General features: G+C 35.8%; 1 protein-coding gene across 3 annotated transcripts in view; it reads left to right on the top strand.

Annotated features, from left to right (window-relative positions):
* The window catches only part of LOC144975104 (ectopic P granules protein 5 homolog), a 57728-nt gene that overhangs the window by 7504 nt on the left and 25395 nt on the right, over positions 1–24829 (top strand). The window contains exons 7-27 of one of the 3 annotated variants that reach the window (XM_078918831.1): positions 536–753; positions 1688–1787; positions 2242–2362; positions 3594–3750; positions 4545–4691; positions 6297–6344; positions 9225–9379; positions 10198–10349; positions 11430–11570; positions 12515–12679; positions 13573–13695; positions 14889–15160; positions 15693–15833; positions 17136–17259; positions 17704–17801; positions 18410–18506; positions 19613–19852; positions 20687–20853; positions 22363–22538; positions 23889–24012; positions 24395–24518. In XM_078918831.1, the coding sequence (XP_078774957.1) occupies positions 536–753; positions 1688–1787; positions 2242–2362; positions 3594–3750; positions 4545–4691; positions 6297–6344; positions 9225–9379; positions 10198–10349; positions 11430–11570; positions 12515–12679; positions 13573–13695; positions 14889–15160; positions 15693–15833; positions 17136–17259; positions 17704–17801; positions 18410–18506; positions 19613–19852; positions 20687–20853; positions 22363–22538; positions 23889–24012; positions 24395–24518 (3090 nt within the window). Of the gene's footprint in view, positions 1–535; positions 754–1687; positions 1788–2241; positions 2363–3593; positions 3751–4544; positions 4692–5216; positions 5259–6296; positions 6345–9224; positions 9380–10197; positions 10350–11429; positions 11571–12514; positions 12680–13572; positions 13696–14888; positions 15161–15692; positions 15834–17135; positions 17260–17703; positions 17802–18409; positions 18507–19612; positions 19853–20686; positions 20854–22362; positions 22539–23888; positions 24013–24394; positions 24519–24829 lie in introns of all 3 variants that reach the window. The other 2 variants (XM_078918832.1, XM_078918833.1) reach the window with 2 other exon arrangements.

Here is a 24829-nt window from a genome sequence, read left to right as displayed (position 1 = left end):
GGCATCCCTATTTCCTCTTTCCCACTAATTGTATATCCAATACTTTCCCTTCCCACGTACTAGCTCTCTCGTCTCTTAACATATCCGAACCATTTGAATTCATCACAGGTTTCATAGCTTTGAAGTACTATATTACATAGGACAATCTTGTCTGGCTCTGTTTCAGACACCTTTTTAGATTTTTATCCATATAAAATAAATAAAATAAAATTTTCTTTACTCATCCCATCCGGGGAAATTTGTCTAGGTCTCCAAGTTCTATTTCAAGGGAAGACTGGAATAACCCAGGTGTCAGCCGCAGTGCAGCGCTGCAAATTGAGCTAGGGCGAGGTGACTTGCTCAAGACCACACAGTGCAGCGGCGGATGATCGAACTCGGCACCTTTCAGGCACGAAGCAAAGACCGTACCACTGAGCCACGCTGCCCCTCTTTTTTTTTTCTTATTTTTTTTTTTCAGTTACCTTTTCAGATTTTTATCTGTATGAATGTAAAATTTATATCAATTTTTTTTTCTGTGCTTTTCAAATTGCTTCAGGTCTCAAGCCTGCTGAGAGTTGCCACCTTCAGAGATCACCTGTTTGTTTTAAACCACCTGCTTCGATGCCCAGCTGGTGTTGGCAAGTGGGCAGTCGACCTTGTTCAGTTTACCAAAATCTCTCCAGCCTCCATATCGGGACACTTTCAATCCAGTTTTTCAAATGATATTCTTGACCATGTGATCACAGCTCTGTCAACCGTACTGCTACCTGTCAAGTAAGAAAATAATTTAAATTGATGTTGTTGTCTCTTTTTATACTCAATTTATTTTTCTCTCCATCTGATTCACTCATTTGGGCACCTCTAGCTCAAGAGCATTATTCTATCAAAACATGCTCAAAGCGCTTTACAAGGGGTCCCTGACCAACAGCAATATGTGACATATAGTACGAGACATGGCGCCTATTAGGTGATATTACATTTTTTCTGACAGACAATGCTGTTAACGGCCAGGTACGGTGAGAGAATATGAGTAAAGAACCTTTTCCAAGGACTCTACTATGTGCCAATCGAGGCTCGAAACCAGGGCCTTCCAATCTGAAAGCGAGTGTCATACCACAAGACGGACATTTACCAGTTTTGAATTGCAATAGTCTAACTTGAATTAAGCCTGTGAACATAATGAATGAAGTTTTGAAATTCACTATCCCAATTGTATGCCTTTTAATCTTCACATATTGTATTGACCACTCTTTCCCACCAAAACTTGTGACCCATCATTGTAGTACAGTATTATTTTGAGTTTAGCCCGATGTTTGAAGTTATATATGAAGCTTTATTTTTATAAAATTTGAGGAAAAATACATGTAAATTACCTATTTCTGTCTAGTTTCCAATAATTCAATTTTCTCAATTTTTTCATTCCAAAACAGACCAGATCTGTGCAAGGGTCACTATTTAAGTAGTTCATTATCTGAAATGTTTAAAGATGTGTGTTGATTTGGGTATTGTATTCTGTGCATACAATCCCTAGTTGATTTTTAAGTGTTTTGGCGTTTCTACAAATAGAGATATGCTTATTATTGTTATTATTATTATTAATATTATTATTATTGTTATTGTTATTTTCATTATTATTATTATTATTATTATTATTATTATTATTATTATTATTATTATTATTATTATTATTATTATTATTGTTTTACAGAGCTAGAGAAGACTTTCTGAGTCAGATGAAAATAAATCTGTCCCAAGAGTCCATTCAAGAGGAAAAGACGTGGATTTTGGTGGACTCTGACGGAGAAGAGGTAAATAGACCTATGGTTATTGGAGCTGTTTGATGCTTCAGTTCATATCTAATATGTGCAGGTCCTTCACATTTTTATCTTTTTCCAGTTGTTGTTGACCATTGAAGTGATTCCATAGTATCATGTACAGTTGAGTACATGTTTCCATCTATGCCATAATATATATTTATATATTTAATTATTTATTATTTATCCATGCGTGTCCCAATGTGTGTTTGTTTGTGTGTGTGTCTCAATGTGTGTTTATGTTGTGTAAATTGTGAAATGAAATACGTAATTGTTGGATCATTTGTTAATATTTAAAAAGAGGAGAAAATGAAAAAAGTTTTTAAACAGTTTTTTGACTTAAAACAGTTCAATGTACATGTCAGTTCACCATCTCGTATATGAAAATGACCTTTTCAAAACAGGAGGAGAAAAAAGTAAAAGCTTTTTATAATATTTCACATTGCAGGACGAGGAACCTTCCAATGCCTGGCTCTATCTCCATGAAAATGATGTCGTTGCAATCCTCAACCAATTCTCTTTGTCAGATCTCTTCTCTCACATCTTGTTGTCAACAGTGTCTGAATCAGGTGAGGGAGCTATCGAATTTTCTGGGAGATATAGAATTATGATAACCAAAAATAATTTTTTTAAAAAGTAGTTTTTCAGAGCCATAAGGCGTATAGAGCTGGAGTTATATATATCCATTTCTTTTTTTCTTTTTTGGGCTATGTGGTCTTGTGGTATGGCACTTGCTTTTGGATTGGAAGATCCTGGGTTTGAGCCTCGCTCGGCGCATAGTTGAGTCCTTGAAAAAGGCTCTTTACTCACATTCTCAGTGTAAAATGAGTACCTGGCTGTTAACAGCTTTGTCTCAGTCAGAAAAAAATGTTAATATTGCCTAACAGGCATCATGTCTCGTTCTACATGTTACATATTGCTGTTGGTCAGGTACCCTTTGTAAAGCACTTTGAGCATGTTTAGTGGATAGTGGATATATATAAAAGCTTAAGTTTTTTTTAAAAATTTATTTTTAAAAAAAGGCCCCAAAATTTATTGTTATCCTTTGGATACCGATTCAAAGTATTATGTGCCAGATCTTAGAGATAGACAGCTACACCATCTTCACTAAGTGGGCACGTGGGTCAGAAAAAAACTTGACTCTACCTGAGACTTAAAAGTTTTTACTTTGCTTTTGAATTGAGTGCTCTGCTCTATGACAAAACATTATGCCCTTCCATACGGTATTGTTAGATGTTGTCGCCTGTTGACGGAACATGCATAGATAATCCACCAAACAAAGTGAGCAAAATTGGGGGTTGATAATCATGTCCAAGAAAAAAATGAAAGTGCCTGAAGTGTGGCTATGTGGTCTAGTGGTATGACAACCGTTTTTGGATTGGAAGGTCCTGGGTTCGAGCCTTGCTTGTCACATAGTTGTGTCCTTGGAGAAGGCTCTTTACTCACATTCTCTCACCATACTCAAGTGTAAAATAAGTACCTGGCCGTTAACAGCATTGTCTCTGTCCAAAAAAATTATAATATCGCCTAACAGGCGTCATGTTCCTTCCTAAATGTTAAATGTTGCTGTTGGCCGGGTACCCTTTGTAAAGTCCTTTGAGCATGTTTAGTGGATATTGCGCTATGTAAAAGCTCAATTTTTTTTTTAAAGCAGGGCTCGATCCAGGGACTGTCTGGGTCACAGTGCAATAATGCCTGAACCACTTTGTAACTTCTGACCTCTTGGTCACACCAAGTGACAAGGTTAAGGGTAAGGTTCTCAACATACTTACATGTTTGTTTTTGTTTTTTGTTACTTAGGTCAAGTAGACTATGACATCCGTCGTAGCACAGAACCCATCATGATGAAGCTGCTCTCCTTTTCAACTGTCCTGGTTCAGCTGTTTGGCTCAGGGCTCAGGACATTCAATATGGTCAGATACCGACAGCTGAATAAACGCATTGGGAGGCTGATCAGGTGAGGAGGAATAGCTGGATACTCGGTTTTTAAGAATATATATCGGAAATAAATTAGATTGAAACTTGATCTTATACAAAAACCATATAATATCATCGCATTTTATTTAATTTTTAAAACAATATATTTATATTTTTCAATTTTTCAAATTTCCAATTTGGATGGTTTTTTAAAAATGTTTTGTTTGGTCACTGTTCTTAACTTATTAACACAAATTTATAACACTCACTACACAAATCAATTTGCGCATTTTATTACTTTCGCATTATACATATTTATACCACCTAGTTATTTTTTTACGTAGTGTCATGTCTGTTTAACACGTCTGTACAAAAAAATTTCCTTTGGATTACTATTGTTGTTGTTGTTGTTGTTGTTGTTGTTGTTGTTGTTGTTGTTGTTGTTGTTGTTGTTATTTTCATTATTATTATTTTTCATTATTATTATATTATTATTTTATTATTATTATTATTATTATTATTATTATTATTATTATTATTATTTATTATTATTATTATTTATTATTATTATTATTATATTATGTATAACTGAAGTGAGACATTCCAAGAGTTTTATACAGAAAGGACATGCCGATTAATTCTCTGTCGTCGATCTGGCTTTTTAGTAATGTCTTGATGTTTTCATGGGGTTTTGTTTGTTTGTTGTTGTTAGCTGAAGAAGGGGTTTTGAGCCTGAAACGTTCCATATTTAGTATTTTGTTCTTCATTTAAGATGTTATATTCATTTTTGTTTATTACTTTTTGAGTTAATGGCGTGTTTTCCCCATCCACCAGACATACAATAAGTTTTGTGTCGGACCATTGGCTGAATTTCAAGACTCACTACGGACCGATGACGACCAACACGAGTATGGAGACCTTACAGATGGAGTTTGACCAGCTCTTCATGAGAGCCACCTATTGTATTCTTACTGCACAGAAGTAGGTGTTGGCATGGGCTGAAAAAACAGGACATTTGTCTCAGTTTTAGGATGTTACTTATCGTAACAAATCTTTTACTCATATTCCCTCTCTATCAACCCCTTCTTCGTTCCACCATGTCTGTCTCCAAATCCTCCTTTTCCCCCCCTTCCTCCACCTCTTCCCCTTGCTCCTTCTTTTTGTTCTCCTTTTTTCAAGTTCAGATCCATAAGATGCAAAAGGCACATCGTGCCCATCACAGCACATCTTAAACACATCAATTTCCTCCTCCTCCTACTCCTACTCCTTTTTATTCCTCTCCCTTTTTTTCCCTCCTCTTTTAAAAAATGTCTGCTCCTCTTTTCCCCCCTCTTCTCTCTCTGCCCCCCTTCCTCTCTTTTCTATCCACATCCATTTCCTCTCACTCCCTCTTCTTTCACTTAAATTATTGTCGTCATTGTTATTGTGGTGTTACTTTATGTATTGTATTTCTATTTCATATTTGCTATTTTTTATAATTATGATTCTTTGACTCCACATTTCTAGTTTCAAACCTCAGGATAATTTGTGTCTTAGTCTTCGCCATAGGTATGGTATTAACTGTAAATTTAAATATTGGCTACAAAGCTTTAATAGCATTAGTTATGCCATATATTTTTTTATTATCATAAGATAATGAAAATAATAATGATTTTCAATAATAATTTATATTATACTTAAGGAGCTAATCGCAAAACAAAAAATGTCGAGATGATAGATTTTTTAATGGAATTTTTTTTAAAGTTTGAAATAGTAGATCCTATCAAAGGTGAAGTAACCTTTGAGATGTTATGATATTATCGTTGACAAAAGGTTTGTGGTATATTCCAGATTTTGTTGATAACAAAGTAAAAAATTTTACCGGAATGAAACACAATTGAGATTGGGGGTTCGTTTCATTTATTCATCCTTTGGTGATTATTAAGTTTATGATAATCTGTAACCTAGATTATAATCGGGGCATTAATTGTAATGATATTAATGTGCGGCTATGTTGTCTTGTGGTATGACACTCACTTTCGGATCGGAAGGTCCTGGGTTCGAGCCTCACGCTCTGCGCATAGTTGAGTCCTTGGAAATGGCTCTTTACTCACATTCTCTCACCGTGCTCAGGTGTAAAATGAGTATCTGACAGTTAGCAGTGTTGTCTTTGTCCGAAAAATTGTAATATTGCCTAACAGGCGTCATGTCCCGTCCTATATGTTAAATGTTGCTGTTGACCAGGGACCCCTTGTAAAGTGCTTTGAGCACATTTAGTGGATATTGCGCTATATAAATCTCAAAAAGCTCAATTAATGACGATGATAATCAGGATATAATTCTAAACTAAAGACTGTTTTTTAGAGAGATTTTTACACATTTAACATTTTCATTATAAATACTTCTTTTTTTTATTTATTGGTGTGAAATACTAAGAACCATTTTATGAATAAAGCGCTATCTTAATGTCTGTTATTATTATTAGTTGTATTTTTGTTATTACTCACTTAAGGATTACAATGCACTAATATCGTTAGCAAAATCAATTGCTTTTTCTATGAATCATAGTATTCATTGCTTTCTCATTCATGCTTGCTTAACCAAAAGTTTGGTGGCAGATGACTTTTCTTGGCACGAGGAAGGAAAAGAACCGAAGTATGCCACAGATGAGTGTTATTTGGATGTGTGTTTGTGTGTTTTGTTTTGTTTTTTCACATTTCTCAATTTTTTTCAGATGTTTTCCTTACATTGTTGTCTTTCATTCAAAAGAACTAGTCCTCATCTGAAGAAAATCTGAGTTTGTTGAGATTCTTTTTAGTCTTCAATACATGTTTCTATCTTATTTTCTTTTTCAAAAAGTTAACGTGCAGTGTGATAGATAAGCTTAACGTCTATAAGAGTCTGTGACAAAACTTTTCTGTGTGTTCTGTGTTGTGTGTTGTTCAAGCACTAGTTATTTGAATGTTTGTTTTTTTTTCATTAAAAATATAATAATGTACAGAAAAGAAAATGAGTACCTGCCCGTTAACAGCTAACAGTGTTGTTTGTGTCAGAAAAAAATGTAATATCGCCTAACAGGCATTATGTATTGTCCTACGTGTTAAGTGTTGCTGTTGACTAGGGACCTCTTGTAAAGTGCTTTGAGCATTTTTTTTTATTTTGCACTATGTAAATGCTCATTACTTTAATAAAAAATAAAAAAAAATATAAAAAAATTCAGTCTATTTATAATTCAGTCACAGGCAGCTAATTTGAAATTGCATTCCGGTATGGCCTGTTGTGTTTGCGTAATTATTACTTGACACATTCAATAGCCTGCACCACCATACTCCAGTTGTGAGAAAGTCATATTTGCTGTTTTATATATTTTATTTGAGTGTAACATTGCAGAGCGAAATTGCGTTCTTTGCTTCTAGTAAAAAGAAGATAATTGAAATGCCTCAGAATTAATACATTCTATATTTTATAATTCAGAGGCCTTTGCACTTACATTTTTTTTTTTTTAGAATTTTAATATTCCCAGGGGTTCAATAGCTTAGGTGGTAAATCACTCACTTCACACTCAAAGGGGCTGAGATCAATCCCGGGTGAAGATTTTTTTTCTGACCATCCTGTCCATCCAGCAGTGATTAGGTAGCCCGGTCTCTAAGATTGGTGGAAAGTGCTTTGCGATGGACTAGTATCCTATCTAAAGGGTAGCAAGCAATTGCTATTATCCGTTTCATGCTAAAGAAACTGGTATAAACACTCCGGCTCCTTGGCCTTAGGCCCTGAAGGACAAATTTAATATTCCCAGTCTTAAGGCAGCCCTTCACTGCTCTCTACTTTATTTGTTGCTTCGACAATAAATTTAGACAGCAATTATTTGGTGTGGAAGAATTTGTTTTGCTTTATGATTTTTTTTTCTTATTTTGTCAATCCAATTTAAAAGTCTATTAGTTTTTCAATTTGTCGCTTAATTTAAAAAAAATTGATTGGCGTTGCCATTTTTTCTTTTTATTAGTTTCAGAAAAATTTAGTCACTGAAATAATTTAAAAGAGTTACAAGCTGTTTTAAGAACAACAACAATTTGAGTGGTTGTTTAACCTGTTTGAAGTTAAGATAACATTTGCTGTGAACTATGTCTTCATAACTGCACTATGGGACATTTATTACTATTATTTTATGAATAATTTGTGTGGGTTTGTGTTTGTGTGTTATAAAAAAAAACTTTTCCAAAGCCAAGTAATGCAAGTTACAAAAAAGAATACAACAAAATTTATTTTTTTAAATTAAAAAAAGAAATCAAAAGAAAGATGCATTCAGAGGCATTGATAAAATTATTTTTTGTCTAGCACAAGAGTATATGGGACACTTTACTGGTTTTGTATTTTAACATCTATGTTTGTTTTTTGTTTTGTTTGTTGAAACTCTTGTATTCCTGTTGTCTTTGCTTTTGTCATCAGGGTTTTAATTAGAATGGTGCAATAGTTCCAAATTGCCTTTTCTAAAGAAATATTTCTAATTTGTGGACAGTTTTCGCAATGAAATGTGAACAACCACTCTTTATATGAAGATATATGACACATCATTATTATTATCATTATTATTATTATTATTATTATTATTATTATTATTATTATTATTATTATTATTATTTTTTATTAATCTCACTAAAGGTCTTGTCCTATTTATTGTCATATCATATATTATTTAAGGGTTAGATAGGTCAAAATACCCTGTCATATATACTGATATGAATAGATAATAATTAATACAAACAAAAGAAAAAATCAAATTGATGCATTATTTTAAAAAATTGATTTCTTTCTTTTTTATCTCGCAAAATGTCGTGTTTTTTGTGTATCCAAGCGTATTGAAAACAAATTCTAAATCATGAAAGAATGTTGGTTTTTTTTTTACACTAACATTATCGTTTTTGTGAAATTTAAGTTTGAAGGTTCGAGCCCCGCTTCAGATACTTTCATTTTTTTTTCCTTGGGCAAGAATATTAACTCCCAATTAGCTCACTTGGACATCATGGGTGATTCCTGTTGACATCAGACATCTTGTTTGATGAATTGTCTATATTCCTTCGCGGAATGCCTAGGCAACGGTATCTTCAAGACTTAAATTTTTGCAGCTGTGTGGTCTAGTGGTATGACACTCGCTTTCAGATCGAAAGGTCCTGGGTTCGAGTCCTGCTCTAAGTAGCGCAAGTTGAGTTCTTGGAAAAGGCTCTTAACACACGTTCTCTCATTGTACTCAGGTGTTAACAGCATTGGCTCTGTTGAAAAAAAAAATTGTAATTGTAACAAGTGCCATGTCTCATCCTACATGTTAAGTTGTTGTTATTGGCTAGGGACCCCTTGTAAAGCGCTTTGAGCATGTTTAGTGGATATTGCACTATATAAAAGCTCAATTTAAAAATAACGAGTTTTAATTTCTGTGTTGCTTAATCGGTTTCTGGATATTGATTACTTTTCTTAATGTATTGGCTCTGATAATGTTCGTATTTCATGTTAGCTTTATTGTGTCTATTCCTGCCCTCACAGACTTGGGTCCTGGCAATTCATGGCTGATATGCCGTACACATGTGTGTCTGAGGGAGCAATGTGGCAGCTCTTATGGATTCTGCACCAAGGTCAAGGTCAAGTTATTAACTTGGACTTCCTTCCGCCAGCACAACAATGCAAGGCCTACATTCAAGGTATACCATTGACCCAAATGTATTCTGTAGGAAAGCTTTCATTGGTCCATTTTTGGCACAAATGCCAACGATTTTTGTGTCACAGCTGTGATCAATCCAATAGGCTGTCGACGCAAAACGGGAACAAAATTATTAAACATATAGGTTTCTAGAATTGGATGTGGAAGATTTGTTTTGTTTTTTTCTTGGGGGCGGGGGGGGGGTTGTTGGATATTTTTGTTTGTTTAGTTTTTTTTTTTGTTTTTTTTTTTTCTTTCAGCATATTTTATCCACTTCTGATATCTTTTTAAAAAAATTTTTTGTTACTTATAATTAAATGAAATTCTGTTTTTTACTTTGTCATTTTGTTTTATAAGGTTTGCAAACAATAATTCTTGTCATGAATCAAGGTTGCCAATTTTTCGTATATTTACAGAATTCAGTATGTTATAAACCCTCAGTATATTTTCCAATCACCTGCTAAACTGAAAAAAAAGGTAAATATATCATGTCTTTTTTACTGGAGTTCAGCACTCAGAAAGGGGCTTCACTAAATTTTTGCGTCTTGAATTGGCAACCCTGATGAATGCAGCAAGTTCTATGACAATAACTCTCTCTTCTCCATTTGCAGGTAGAATTGAAGGCTGGCTTCCAAAACTCATTAAGTTTAGATAGATTTTAGAATTTAAGGTTTTTCTACTTTTTGAGATTTTCAATCCATGAGATGGAATTGTTAGCATAATAAACTGCAATCATTGTCACTTGCCTAATTAGTAGACACACCCAATCTGGCTTGACAGTCACATTTTTTTCTACTCACATCACATTTTCTATTCCAGACCCAGACAGTTGGCAGCAGTTAGCCGATAATCTGACCCACATGCCAACATCGGAGGCATTCTTCCTCATGACCACCTTTGCTAACATGGCCTGTTGCCGTTCTTACTCTGAGCAGGACTTTGTGCAAACCATCACCTTTGAAGTGTTCGAGGTGAGTCATTCAATGTCAGATGGGGGGGGGGGGGTATATTATTGAGACATGGCATGACGTGCGCAGACTTGCCAAGCATTACGATTTTATCGTAATTTTATGATATTGAGACTGCCATTACATGATTACGACTTTACCTGCGCAATTACGAAATTTAGTTAATTACGCAATTTCGTTTTTTAAAAAAACAGCCAGTAAAATCCATGTGAATTGTGAATGTATATAGAGTGTAAATAGATATTAAATGTACATGTAAATGATAAATGAAATGGTGGTTTGTGTTTGGGTGACATAATCGTATTAGATGGACAATTATTAATATATATATATCACAACTGTATCTTCCCCTGGGGGGTTTGCTTTGGATGCATGTTCAACTCGGAACACGGTAAGGCAACTTTCTCTTTATTTTTGGACTGATTACTATTTTTTGTCTCAAATTACTATTTTTGGGGCCTTCAATTACTATTTTATGAATTTTTTTTTTTGGCAAGTCTGCATACGGCTATGTGGTCTAGTGTATGACACCAAAACCATCTAATGCTCTAAACAAAACAGTGAGAGTGGTTAATGACTCTGTTTTTGCAATTTGTTCCAGTCTTCAATGGTCCGAGAAAAAAAGTTGGACTTGCATGTATTTTTGTGTTTATGTGTGGTTTTGTAAATTTCTTGCTGTAGTATACTTGAGAAGCTGACTTTTTCAAAGCCTGCTAAGTCTCACTTCTGCCATTCAAAAAAAGACGCTTTTAAAAACAATTTTTTAAAGTTATTTATTTAGTGGATTGAAGAAGAAACTAGTCTTTTTGGACATGTATAATACACTGAGTGTTTTGGAATATCAGCTTTTTCCTATTGATTCCAATAGATTGAGAGTGTTAACTCATTTTCTATCTAGATGTAACTCGGTAGGTTTTTAATATCACCTCCTCACATATATATATATACTCACTTTTATGCCACTATCAGGGTCTTGATAACTCAGTTGTTAGAGTACTCGCTTTATATACAAACGATCAAGATCGATCCTGGGAGAAAACACTTAACATTATTTTGATTTTATTAATGACTTCAATTTTTCAGATTGCTTACATCAGCACTCACACCAGAGACTTCTGCTCCAAAATGGGGAGAGAACTTCTGTCTTCCATCATCCTGACACACCCTAGTGCTCTCTCATTTCTGCTGGCAAGGGTCAAAGAGGTCATGTCCAAACTGGGCAAGGTAAGGGCAAAAATATGTTTGTCTCTCAATGTGAGGCATTTCAATCCGTCATAGCACACAAGATTCTGACTTTGATTGTCTGTAATTGTTGATATTACAATCATCATCATAGCTTGTCGCTCCAACACCGAACCCACTCCACAGCATCTGAGGAGCAGACTTTAAGATCACGATCAGTGCAGCTGGGCCTGTCGTAGCATTCTCTAAGGAAATGCTCCATGGTCTGCTCTGGGAGGGCATCCACATGTACTCAAGCTGGTCTCAGCCAGCCTCCACTTTTTCATGCTTTCAGCTGTTCTCCCAAGTTTTGCCCATGCTCTGTTCAGTGTTACCCCACCATTCCCGGGGAGTTCAGTTTCATAGGTCAGTTCTTCTCTCGGATCTTCAAATATATATATGTATGTATGTGTGTGTGAGTATGTGTGTATGTGTGTATGTGTATGGTTGTGTGTCCTGAGGCATTGATTATAGATATAGAAGGAAATGACAATCCCAAAGCAGTTTCTGCTGGGATCCTGAGCTCAGTTGGTAGAGCACTCGCTATACGTGCGAAGGGACTAAGTTGTTTCCCTCTGGAAGACGAGGTTTTGTTTTCTTCCAACCCCCCCCCCCTCCTCCCTCTGTCCACCCAGTAGTGTTTGGGTAGCTGGATCTGGTAGATCTGGTGGAAAGTACTCTGCAATAGACTACCGTCTTATCGGAAGGGTAGAAACTAGGCGATAACTCCAGATCCATGTGCTCAATGGCTGTGAAGGACTACTAAAAGTACCAAAAACAAAGCAGTTTCTGTTACTTATTGATTATTTTTGTCTCCATAGCGTTATTTACTATCGTGATTATTCAATCAAACAATTTCACATCTCTTGTTTAAAGATATTAATGGCAATTTTCGTCATTTTTCTCAACGATTGACTTTTTTAATGTCGGCTTGTCTTTCCTTACAGATGTCATTGTACCTGTTCTCGGAACTGCCTGTAGGTGTATGGCAACCCACAGATCCCGACATGTTAATCCTAAGACAATGGCTGCTCAATTTCAGTCTGACCTTCGTGGAAAACCAACTGGCCAGAACAATCTTGTCCAAAATTAACTGGGATGTCTTTGAGCAGGTCCTTTAAAAAAAAAAATTGCTACATTTTGATTTTAATCATTGCCATCATCATCATTTTCATCATTATCATTGTAATCATCATCATCATCATCATCATCATCATATCATCATCATGATCATATCATCATCATCATAATCATCACCTTTTGTCATAAAATGAGGCTTCGTTGTCTAATGGTTCAACACCAGGCTTGCAACTAGAATGTCAAATGTTTAAATCCTGCTGTTGGAGACACACAGTTTACAGTTTAGTCCTGCTTACCATCCTCAAGTGTAAAATGATTAAGATATGATCCAACATGTTAAAAGTTCCTTTTTGCTCTCGAACCCTTTTAACAACTCTTTGAGCCCATTTCGTGGATATAGAAGGAACAAAGTTGACATCACTAGCTCTTCATTATTGTTTTTGATTAGTTCTCACTAAATTATATCAAACAGACTATATAAACGTTTAAGGTTACAATTAGTTTTGTGTGTTGGTACATTATATCCGGCTGGCAGGTGTTGTGAGTATTTTATCTAAACGCAAAGTATCAATATGAAAAAAAATTAATATGTCCTTCCACCACGATATCATAAGATATCATCGCCTAGGCATTCCATGAAGGAATATAGATAGTTCATCAAACAAGATGTCTGATGTCAACAGGAATCACCCATGTTATCCAAGTGAGCAAATTGGGGGTTAATAGTCTTGCCCAAGGTAAAAAGATGAAAGTGCCTGAAGCGGGGCTCAAACTTGGGACCTTCCAGGTCACAGTGCAATGCCTTAACCACTCGGCCACTCTGCCCCCTTAATATAAAAGCTCTCATGAATCCCAACATAATGATAATCTTCAACACACCTGCTTTATTGTCACCCATGACATCTCTACCTCCCTACAACTCCAGACTGGCCGACCAGTGATAGACATCAGGCTACACAGACAGACAGCCCTACTTCTGGTTGAATCGTACACACGCTACATCTCCGATAAGAGAGCCGGGTTCTTTATCACAGAAGGAATGAGACAGGTTGGAATAGATTATTAACCTTTTACAGGAGAATGTGTGATTTATTAACTCTCTTATGTTCATTTGAAAATAAAAATATAAAAAATAAATATTAAAATTCCCTTTATTCATCCCATAGGGGAAATTTGTCTCTTGGGGTCTATTCCAAGGGAAGACTGGAATAACCGAGGCATCAGCCGCAGTGCAGTGCTGCAAAATGATCTAGGGCGAGGTGACTTGCTCAAGACCAAACAGTGCAGCGACGGGTGATCGAACTCGTTACCTTTTGGGTACGAAGCAAAGACCGTACTGCTGAGCCACGCTGAATGGGCAATAGAACAATTTTACACTGTGTGGCCTTGAGCAATTCACCTCTCCCTTAGCTCTTTTCGCAGTACTGCTCTGTGGCTAATGCCTGGGTTATTCTAGTCTTTCCTCGGAATAGACCCTTGGTGATGAATAAACGGAATTTTATTTTATTTATTAATTATGTCTTATTTCACCAAGAGATCAGTGTCATCAGTGACTCCAGCTTTATAAGTAGGCACTGCTCTCTTTGTAAAAACCGTAAGAACTGGAGATATAACTGGATAAAAAGTGCGAGATATTATGATTTGAAAGGCATTAAGTCATACAGTGTAAGGATTGATATATTTTCTCTTTATTTAGTAAAATTTTAGATTTTTAGGACCTATTGAGCTGTAGGTAACCCCAGTCTACTTGAGTGTGAAATGGACAGTAACTAATTTTAATCGTTTGGGTATGACACTTCTTTATTTAACAGTCTTTCCATTAGATGGGAATTAAATCCAACCATCTATTCACAGAAATATTCACACACACTTTCACACACTCACACACTTTCACACACTCACACACACACACACCACACACACACACACACACACACACACACACACAAATACACTGTCACACACACAATTTTGCACAAACTTGCTTGTAAAAATGGTTTAATATGTAATAATACTCTCTTTATGTAAATGTAGTATTTTCTTAGATATTTCAAGCCCTTTGTTTTTAATTTTCAGGGGGGTTTTTTTTTTGGGGGGGGGGGGGGGGGAGGAAGTTTTTCAAGAATCAACTGCAAAAATCTAATTTCTTTCAACATATATGAACAGTATTATTATAAACTTTGTATTTTTTACCTCACATCCTTTTTGTTGTTTTTTTTTCCTTGTCCATTATCCAATCAGATGACCTCGTACATGACATCCAGTCCAAGCCCGGAACAAGTCTTCAACAACTGGGCATGGGATTTGGCCCTCCGGCTGAAGCTTCACCAGCAAAGCATTATCTGGCAGGCTTCCAGCCAGGCAGTGGATCCGAACTTCCAACCCCCTTGCTTATCCAAAGAGACTTGGCTGTTGCCGGTGATGAACGGCAGCATAAATAGCACTAGCACGAACACCACCAAGATCCCCATCGCTTGCTTCATCGCCCTGTCCATGACTGATGTGGGCCATGAGTAAGAATGAGAAATAATCCGTTGCCGAATTCTGAGAAATTGTATTAAACATTTTGGCCAGAAAACTCATCCTTCAAAGATTGACTGATTAAAGTGACCCTCATCTGGGCAAAAACTCTCAAATCTGGGACTTGCAAAGTCCCAAGTTTGAGATTTTTTGCCAAGATGAGAGTTATCCCAGTTTCTATACAGAAACGTGCAATAGCAATTGCTTGCTATCCTTTGGATAGGACACTAGTCTATCACAAAGTACTTTCCGCCAAATCTAACAGACTCAGCTACTCATTCACTTCTGGGTGGACATGGGGTCAGGAAAAAAATCTCGTCAGCACCTGGCATCGATCTCGGCCCCTTTACGTGTGAAGTGAGTGCTCTACCAACTGAGCTATCGGGACCCCCATCCTATTGAAAGTTAAAGTTTATTTGATTTTTATATTGTCTTGATAGCACTCTTTTTTTCTTTTTTCTTTTATAACCACCTTTCTTCTCTCTCTTTTTTTCTTGCCACATATCCACCCCTTGAAAATAACAGTGTGACCCTCATCATGCGAGATGGCCTTGACCTCTTGAACCACTTGACCTTCAGTGGGCAGTATACCACCAGTATCCACGTGCTGGGCTGTTTGGTGCCTCTTTTTGTGGAATGCCAGCAATATCTTTTGGAAAATGAATGGTGAGTCCAATTTGAACGAGTTACAAAAATAAAAAATTTGTTGTGAAACCTAAAATACATCACGGTAAATTTTTAATCATTTGTTTTTTTTGTCTTTCACATGTTATTTATTAGTTTTGTGATTATTTTTATACAATGAGATGTGCTTTGAGATTTTAATCAGTATAGAAATGCCAATTTTATTATTATTATTATTATTATTATTATTATTATTATTATTATTATTATTATTATTATTATTATTATTATTATTAATATTAATATTATCATCATCATCATCATCATCATCATCATCATCATCATCATCATCATCATCATCATTATTATTATTATTATATTATTATTATTATTATTATTATATTATTATTATTATTATTATTATTATTATTATTATTATTATTATTATTATTATTATTATGAATATTATGAATATTATTATTATTATTTTGGCTGCGAACAAAAATTTGTCAGTTCCATTGAGTTCATAAAAAAAAACCCATTAAAAAAAAAATTGAGTTTATTGTTTTTGATTATTGGCAAAATGATTAAAAAATATTTATTCATTTTACCTTTTACCAACAAGAAGCTTCAGTGACATAGACAAAATGTTATCTCCCTTTTTCCATGTTTATACTTTTTGTTGCTTTATTTAATGATAATAATAATGATAATGACAATAATGGACTCTGATAGAGCCCACAGTATCCTCAGCCATGAGGCTCTTGGCACTTTACATCACCACAAAATAATTTTAAAGAAATTACACGACACCAAAAAAGAAATGTTTTCAAGGATTTGTTGAGCACAATGATTTGGACTCCCGGATGCACTGTGGAACGGTGTTCCATACAGACAGACCAAAATGAGAAAAGGACCTTATTCCCGCTTTTGTACAAATGCATAGGTCAGCCAAACAGGTGGTGCCATTGGAGGAATGCAAAGATCGGGTTGTCATGTATTTCTTAAGTAGTTGTGTAAGGTAGGGAGGGGCAGTGTTTTCCAGACAGTGATAAACAATGATGCATGTTTTTATGTTTATTTACAGAAGGACATGTTAATGCTTTTTTTCTATGGAGATAAAGATAAAGGGAGTAAATCTGACTCATGAATGAACAACAAAAAACCTTGGCCTTTTTCAAGTAAACACAGAAAAAGGCCAAGGGCCGAAACGTCGTTTGTTTTGTGTTGTTCATTCATGAGTCAGATTTACTCCCTTTATCTTTATCTCCATTTTATTGACTCATTTAAACATCTCTATTTATTACTTTTTTTCTATATATTTTTCTGTCAATTTTCCTCCAGTTTTCAGCAAATCATTCAGTCCCTGGTAGTCGCTGATGAATCTCTGTTTAAGTCGACCAAGTCTGCCGTTATGAGTGTGGAATTCCCAGGTTTGATCATCAAGCAGCTCAACGAGATGATTCAGGTTAATTCAGCTTTTGTCTTCCTGTAGTTTTTTAAAATAATTTTTTTTATTAAAAAAAATTCCAGCTGCCAAGAGCTTAGCCAAAATAAACTGAATATAAAACAATTAGAAAAGAAAAGAAAAATGTAATCTTTTATATCGAGTACAATATCCACTAAATGTACTCAAGAGACAATGCTGTTACCAGTTAGGTTCTAATTTTACATCTGAGGATGGTAAGTAGAGCCTTTTTTCCCCTCGAAGACTCATTATTGCCTTTTTAAAAATAGTATGAATCAAATGTAGGTTACTTTGAATTATTGGATGGGTATAGCTACAATTATGATGTAAAATGTATATTTATTGTTGTCATAGGCCCATATAATTAGCATTTGAAATGTATATCTATTGTGGTCACGGGCCCAGGTAATTATCATGTGAAATGTATATCTTTTGTTGTCATAGGCCCAGATCTCCAGTCACCTGATGGGGCCCAAAGCTGATTTGCTTCTCTCTTTCTGGTTGAAGGCCATTTTCAAAGTCAGTCGTTACTTCATGGACAGGTAAGGAAGAGACCACCACTACAACTCTCACCACCACATCGTCATTACTACCACTACCACTACTACTACCATCACTCACCATCATTACCAATACTACTACAACCACCACAACCACCGCATGTTATCACTACTACTACAACCACCACCAGTACATAATCATCACTACCACCACAACAACTACAACAACCTCCAACACATCATCGTCATTACTGCCACTACTACGACCAATATCACTAGGTTCATTGGAAAAAAGGGACTTTGGGATGGTACACATTGTGTTTACATATCGTCCAACAACAACAACAACAACAACAACAGCATCATTATCATCATTACCACTGTCATCATCATCACCACCATCATCAATACCACCACTACCATCATCATCATCATCATCATCATCATCATCATCACCATCATCACCACCATCATCAATAACACCACCACCACCACCATCATCGTCATCATCAATACCACCATCATTATTATCAATCACATCTTTATTTAAATCCCTGATTTGTCATAGAAATTTTTAAAATTTTGTATCTGAAAGTGTTAGCAAGCCTGCTACTGTACTTATTTAAAATCAATAAAACTCTGTATTTCAGAAATTGTTGCTACATCGCCAACTCCCTGGCACAATGGTGTTTTGTCAAGAAGGGAGTCACCGATCTCTACTTGAAAAGCACAAAGGAATTCTATACAGTGAGTGGATATTGTACAGAATGAATTTGTGTGGTCCTTAATTCAAAATAATTTATGCAACTCACTGTCTTCCAAAATAAAAAAAAGAATAAATAAATAAATAAATTTCACTTGAGTCCTGGTAGCTCAGTTGGTAGAGCACTCACTTCACAAGCAATGAGGCAGAAATAGATCTCGGGTGCATTCGAGATTTATTTTCTGCAGTGATTGGGGAGCTGGGTCTGTTTGATCTGGTGTGGAAAGTACTTTGCGATAGATTTGCATCCTATCCAAAAGGGTAGTTAGCAATTGCTGTTATCAGTTTAACGCAATAGCAGCCGGGATAAACTTTGGCTCCTTGGACCTAATGGCTCTGAAGGACAGCTTATTTCTTTGTTTTGTTTTGTTTATTATCATTCTATTTTTCCCAGTAAATTCAATGGGTTACTCACCTGAATCTGACTCTGTTAACAACAGGATGTGAGAGAAGAGATCTGACAGAGAGAACTGGGTGAAGGTTGCGACAACATCATTTTCATGAGTCTGGAAAGTACATCAAACAGCGTAGTCATATGTCTACATAGCAAAAAATTAAACCCGAACGTTGTTTAGAGTTTTTTGGGTTTTTTGTTGTTGTCTGGAATGCAGATTGCAGCAGGACCATATAACAGACCTGCCTACTTGACAATCTAAAAATTCATAATTTTGGGAGATAAAAATTGTAGTCGCTATAGTTAACTTTAAAAATCAACAATTTACCCTCAAAAGGATTGTTCATAATCCTTAAAATGATATAGCCTTGCCTCAACGTTCATTACAAATGAGTTTTAATGACTTAGAGATGCTCATGAAGTTCTGAAATTGGAGCCAAACTTTCGTAATTCTACGAATTTTTTGTAATAGTTGAGAGGTCTGATATTTGAATCAAATAATCCTTATAATGTATTTTGCATATTGTTGTTACATTTCGGGTTTGATATTGTTCAGAAATATAGGATGACCTTTCCCCTCTCATGTTTCTTGACACTCTTGAGATATGTTGGAGAGAATTATTTTCAAATTTTTCCACTTCCTTGCCTCATTTGTTTTATTTATTTATTTATTTTTTTGTCCTCCCAAATATTTAGCAATTTTGCGCGGCTTGTAAGGACAACCAAAATGTCATGTCTGCTGTGATCAGCTGGATTTCATCATCGCAGAACTCCAGTCCATCGTTTCTGGACAGCCCTGCTATCCCAGAATTCCCATGGATTGCTTTCCTTCTCATGCTTGTGGAGGGGGAAAGGGAGGGTGAGACAGGTTTATGGTACACGTTGCAGATGAACCTACAAGCCAGTTCAAAACTTTCTGTGGACGCTGCTCTCAAGGTAGGTCTGCGTTAATTTTAGCAGGGTATATTATACTTTCATATTCTTAATGATATTATATGGGGATAATGAGTTTTGATGAGTCAGAGGTGATGTGAGGACAAAAATCTTAAGTTTTCTTATCCAAATTTAAATTTCATGGTATCTAAAAGTTGAAATAAAAAGAAATGGAAATTGGAGGAGGCTATTACAACAACTACATTATTGTTGTTAGTATTAATAATAATAATAATAATAATAATAATAATAATAATAATAATAATAATAATAATAATAATAATAATAATAATAATAATAATAGTAATAATAATAATAATAATAATAATAATAATAATAACAATAACACAATTGTTATAGTAATAATAATAATAATAATAATAACAATAACACAATTGTTATAGTAATAACAGCAACAACAACAATAATAATAATTAATAATAATAATAATAATAATAATAATAATAATAATAATAATAATAATAATAATAATAATAGTAATGATGATGATGATGATGATGATGATGAGATGATGATGATGATGATGATGATGATGATGATGATGATGAAGAAGAAGAAGAAGAAGAAAGAAGAAGAAGAAGAAGAAGAAGAAGAAGAAGAAGAAGAAGAAGAAGAAGAAGAAGAAGAAGAAAAAAGAAGAAGAAGTAGAAGATGATGATGATGATGATGATGATGATGATAATAATAATAATAGTAATTACACTAACATCACTGATAATAGTATACGGCTGGTTTTGTTGTTTTTAAAAAATGTAAATTACTCAAGTGTTCCCAATGGATCCATTTTCTTCACTTATCATTTCTTACACTTGACAGAGCACAGTGACAAGCTTGCAGCTTCAACAAGCTCCGACCATTCACAAACTGGTGATTTACCGCTGGGCCAAACAAGCCTTGGACACACCTCTTGATCACCCCATATTGCCCATTTTGTGGCAACGCTTCTTTGCACTTTACCTAGGTCGCCAAGCCTCACAAAGTAGGTAAGTCCTTGAAAACGGAAGGAATCCAAAAAGATGCAGTTCATCTCAGAAAAGAAGAAATGGATACCGAGATGACAATCCCCCCACATTTCTCCTGTTGTCAATCACCCTCATTTCTGTTATCAATCACCCCCCATTTCTCCTGTTGTCAATCACCCTCATTTCTATTATCAATCACCAGCCATTTCTCCTGTTGTCAATCACCCTCATTTCTGTTATCAATCACCCCCCATTTCTCCTGTTGTCAATCACCCCCATTTTTCCTGTTGTCAATCACCCTCATTTCTGTTATCATCTCCCATTTTGTGTTGTCAATCACCCCATTTCTCGTTGCATCACACTCATTTCTCCTGTTGTCAATCACCCCCATTTCTCTGTTGCATCACATCATTTTGTTATCAATCACCCCCCATTTCTCCTGTTGTCAATCACCCCCATTTTTCCTGTTGTCAATCACCCTCATTTCTGTTATCAATCATCCCCCATTTCTGCTGTTGTCAATCACCCCCCATTTCTCCTGTTGTCAATCACACTCATTTCTCCTGTTGTCAATCACCCCCATTTCTCCTGTTGTCAATCACCCCCCATTTCTCATGCTGTTGAGATTCTTTTCTTTTTTTTCTTGAAAAAAATTTGTGAGATGTCTGTGAATTTAACCCACCCCTTCAATCCACCTTGTAAGGAAAATTATATTGTAAAATTTAGACAAAAAGGGTTATGTGGCCCATCCCTTCTAAACAGTATTATTATGTCTGTCCCACCAAGTGATTTAGCCCATGGAGCTGGAGTTTATCCTGGTTTTTATCATGTGTCATGGATAATAGCAATTGTTTTTGGATAGGATGCTAGACTTTGTCCGGGATCGATCTCGCTCTTTTTACATACGAGCGAGTGCCCTAGCAACTGAGCTATCAGGACCCTTGTGTTAAATCAATATTATGCTAAAACTTGATTTTTTGAAATTGTCTAGTCAAGAATATGAGACTTGGGACGAATTTTTTTTTTTTTTTTTTTTTTATCTCAAGGAGAATTGAATTAATAGAATTGCCTTAACTGAAAAAAAAACCCCAAGTCATTTCTTTTCATTTGAACATTATTTCCATTCAGGGTATCTGGCCTAAAAAAACAAACCAAAAAAAATTGAGCATTTATACAGTGCATTATCCACTAAACGTGCTGAAAGTGCTTTACAATGGGTCCTTAGCTAACAGCAACACTTCACATGTAGGGCGAGACATGATGCCTGTTAGGCGGTATTATGATTTTTTTTCTGACATAGACATTTCTAATAGCCAGGTACTCATTTTTACACCCCCAGTGAGAGAATGTGGGTAAAGAGCCTTTTCCAAGGACTCAACACTGCGCCACTCAGAACGTGACTAGAACCCTGGACCTTTTGAACCAAAGGCGAGTGTCATATCATAAGACCACATAGTCGCATAAAGCTGTGATTAAATGTCAGATAGTTTCACATGCATTCAATTTTTATGAAAACATTTTTATTTTCAGTATGTCTCAGAGAGCCAGTGTCGGCGAACGCTTCTTTGAGTCAATGTCTTACTCTGGCATGATGAAGAAGATGCGGAAGAGACTGAAGCAGACGTCTGATTATCACCTGAAATTCGATCCGCTGAAAAACAAGAGGCAAGGAACTGAAAAAGGAAAAGCTTCTTCCCCATCTGAAGGTAATGAACTGGGCTTTTCATTTATTCATTCATTACCGTTATCACACAGCAGCAGACTTAAATCAGAAGTTTGGAGCCATGGCTTTCCAACCCCAGTTCTGCCTTCTGTGCAGCTATGTGATCTAGTGGTATGATCAGAAGGTCCTGGGTTCAAGTTCCACTCTGGGCAGTGCATAGTTGAGTCCTTAGAAAAGACTCTTTACTCTCATCTTATCTATCACCATACTCGGGTGTAAAATGATTACCTGGCCGTTAACAATGTTGTCTCTGCCCAAAAAATTGTAATATCGCCTGGCAGACATCATTTGTCATGTTACGCATTGCTGTTGGTTCGAGTCTGGGATATACTCTGGCTTCATGGGACTGCTTTTTAAAAAAAAAAACTATACTCTTTCCTGGAACGCCTAGGTGATGAATTTTAACGGTGATGCACTGACAGGACTCATTTTTTATTTTTTTATTTTTTAATATCAGATTTGGGTTACATTTATTTGTCCTATTGAGGTGAACGAATTTATTTTTCTTAAAGATTGAAAACTATAAATAAATAGGAATTTATATTATTCATCATTTTTCGGCTATAAAGTCACATTTCACCATTTGATTCATCCCAACATATTACCAGATTGAGGCAGTAGGTCACATTTTTGACAAATTAGGAAGCAGGCACTGGTGTAAGATAAAGATCTGGAAAAAAAACGTGTATGAAACAGTGCCAGACAAAGCAAGAAAGAAACAAACAAAGAAAATGAAACATCCCAAAAAAATCATTGTTTTATCAAGGAAGAAGGCTGATTTTTTGGGGATGTTTATTTTATCTTGTATTTTTCTTTTTTGCTTTGTCTGACACTGAGGGTCCAGATAGCTCAGTTGGTAGAGCACTCGCATCACAATCAAAGGGATCGTGATCGATTCTGGGTGCCGTTGAGAATTTTTCTGTCGACCCATACTTGTCGTTGTTGTTGTTGTTGTTGTCATTGTTGTTATTGTTGTTGTTATTGTTGTTGTTGTTGTTGTTGACATTATTGTTGTTGTTGTTGTTGATGTCATTGTAATTTTCGTTATTGTTGTCATTGTTGTTGTTGTTGTTTTTGTGATTGTGATTGTTGTCCTTTGTGGTGGTGGGTAGCTGGGTCTGTTAGATCTGGTGGAAAGTACTTTGCGATAGACAAGCATCCTATCCAAAGTATAGCAATCAATTGCTTTTGTCCATTTCACGATATAGAAACTGGAATAAACTCTGGCTCCATGGTTCAATTGGCTCTGAAAGACTACTTGTCTCATACTTTTTCACACATTTTGTCAGTCAAATTTTTTGAGGATTTTTTTTTTTTCATAATTAACTTTCAGATCCAGGGCCCGACATGAGCCTTGTTGGGGCTGTGGGCGGGGCATCAGCCCCATCTAGTCCTGAGGAAGAGAACAATGCAATGGAATACACCAGTACCAAGGAGTTCCATTTAATACTGGCCAGGTAATTATTGGCTCATAGTCGCCGTAATCATCATCATCATCACCATCATCATCATCATCGTTATCATCATCAACTTCATCATCATCATCATCATCATTGTTATCATCTTCATCATCATCATTATCGTCGTCGTCGTCGCCGTCGTCATCATCATCATCATTATCATCCTCATTATCATCATCATCGTCATCATCATTATCATCCTCATTATCATCATCATCGTCATCATCATCATCATCATCATCATCATCGTCATCATCATCATTCTGTGGTAGCCCCAATTGTTTGAGGATCAATCCACAGTCAAATGTCATAAAATCCTTTTTTTTTCCCCCCTTAAAATTCAGTGCCTGATCATTGAATGATTAAATTCTTTCCTCAGATTGTACCAGACATACCTACTATGGTTAGAGGAACCTCGACTTCACGATGCCAATCTGTACCTTCCAGCCTTGCCCCTTCAGTACGAGGCATCGAGGCTTAATCAAATCTTCCAGGGATACGTGGTAAATTTCTAAAACATTTTCGATGATTATGATAATCATGGTTTGTCCCTTGAGATGGCCCCAAGAATAGTTGCTGACAGGACCAGGTGGAGATCTCTTGCATCGCCTCAAGAGCCAGCAGGCATGGAGAGGATTGAATGAGAGTGATTATGATAATAATGCACATTTGTTTAGGGGTGTGAAGTGGCCAAGTGTTTAAGTTCCGGATTCGAGCCCCGCTTCAGGCACTTTCATTTTTTCCTTGGGCAAGATTATTAACCCCCAAATTGCTCATTTGGACAACATGGTTGACTTCAGACATCCTGTTTGAT

The sequence above is a fragment of the Berghia stephanieae genome, chromosome 6 (genome assembly GCF_034508935.2).
Source record: "Berghia stephanieae isolate SIO BIC M18660-M18661 chromosome 6, UCSD_Bste_1.3, whole genome shotgun sequence".
In the NCBI taxonomy this organism is placed as follows: domain Eukaryota; kingdom Metazoa; phylum Mollusca; class Gastropoda; order Nudibranchia; family Aeolidiidae; genus Berghia; species Berghia stephanieae.
The sequence above is the reverse complement of the archived record's forward strand: the minus strand, read 5'-3'. Positions and strand labels throughout refer to the sequence as shown.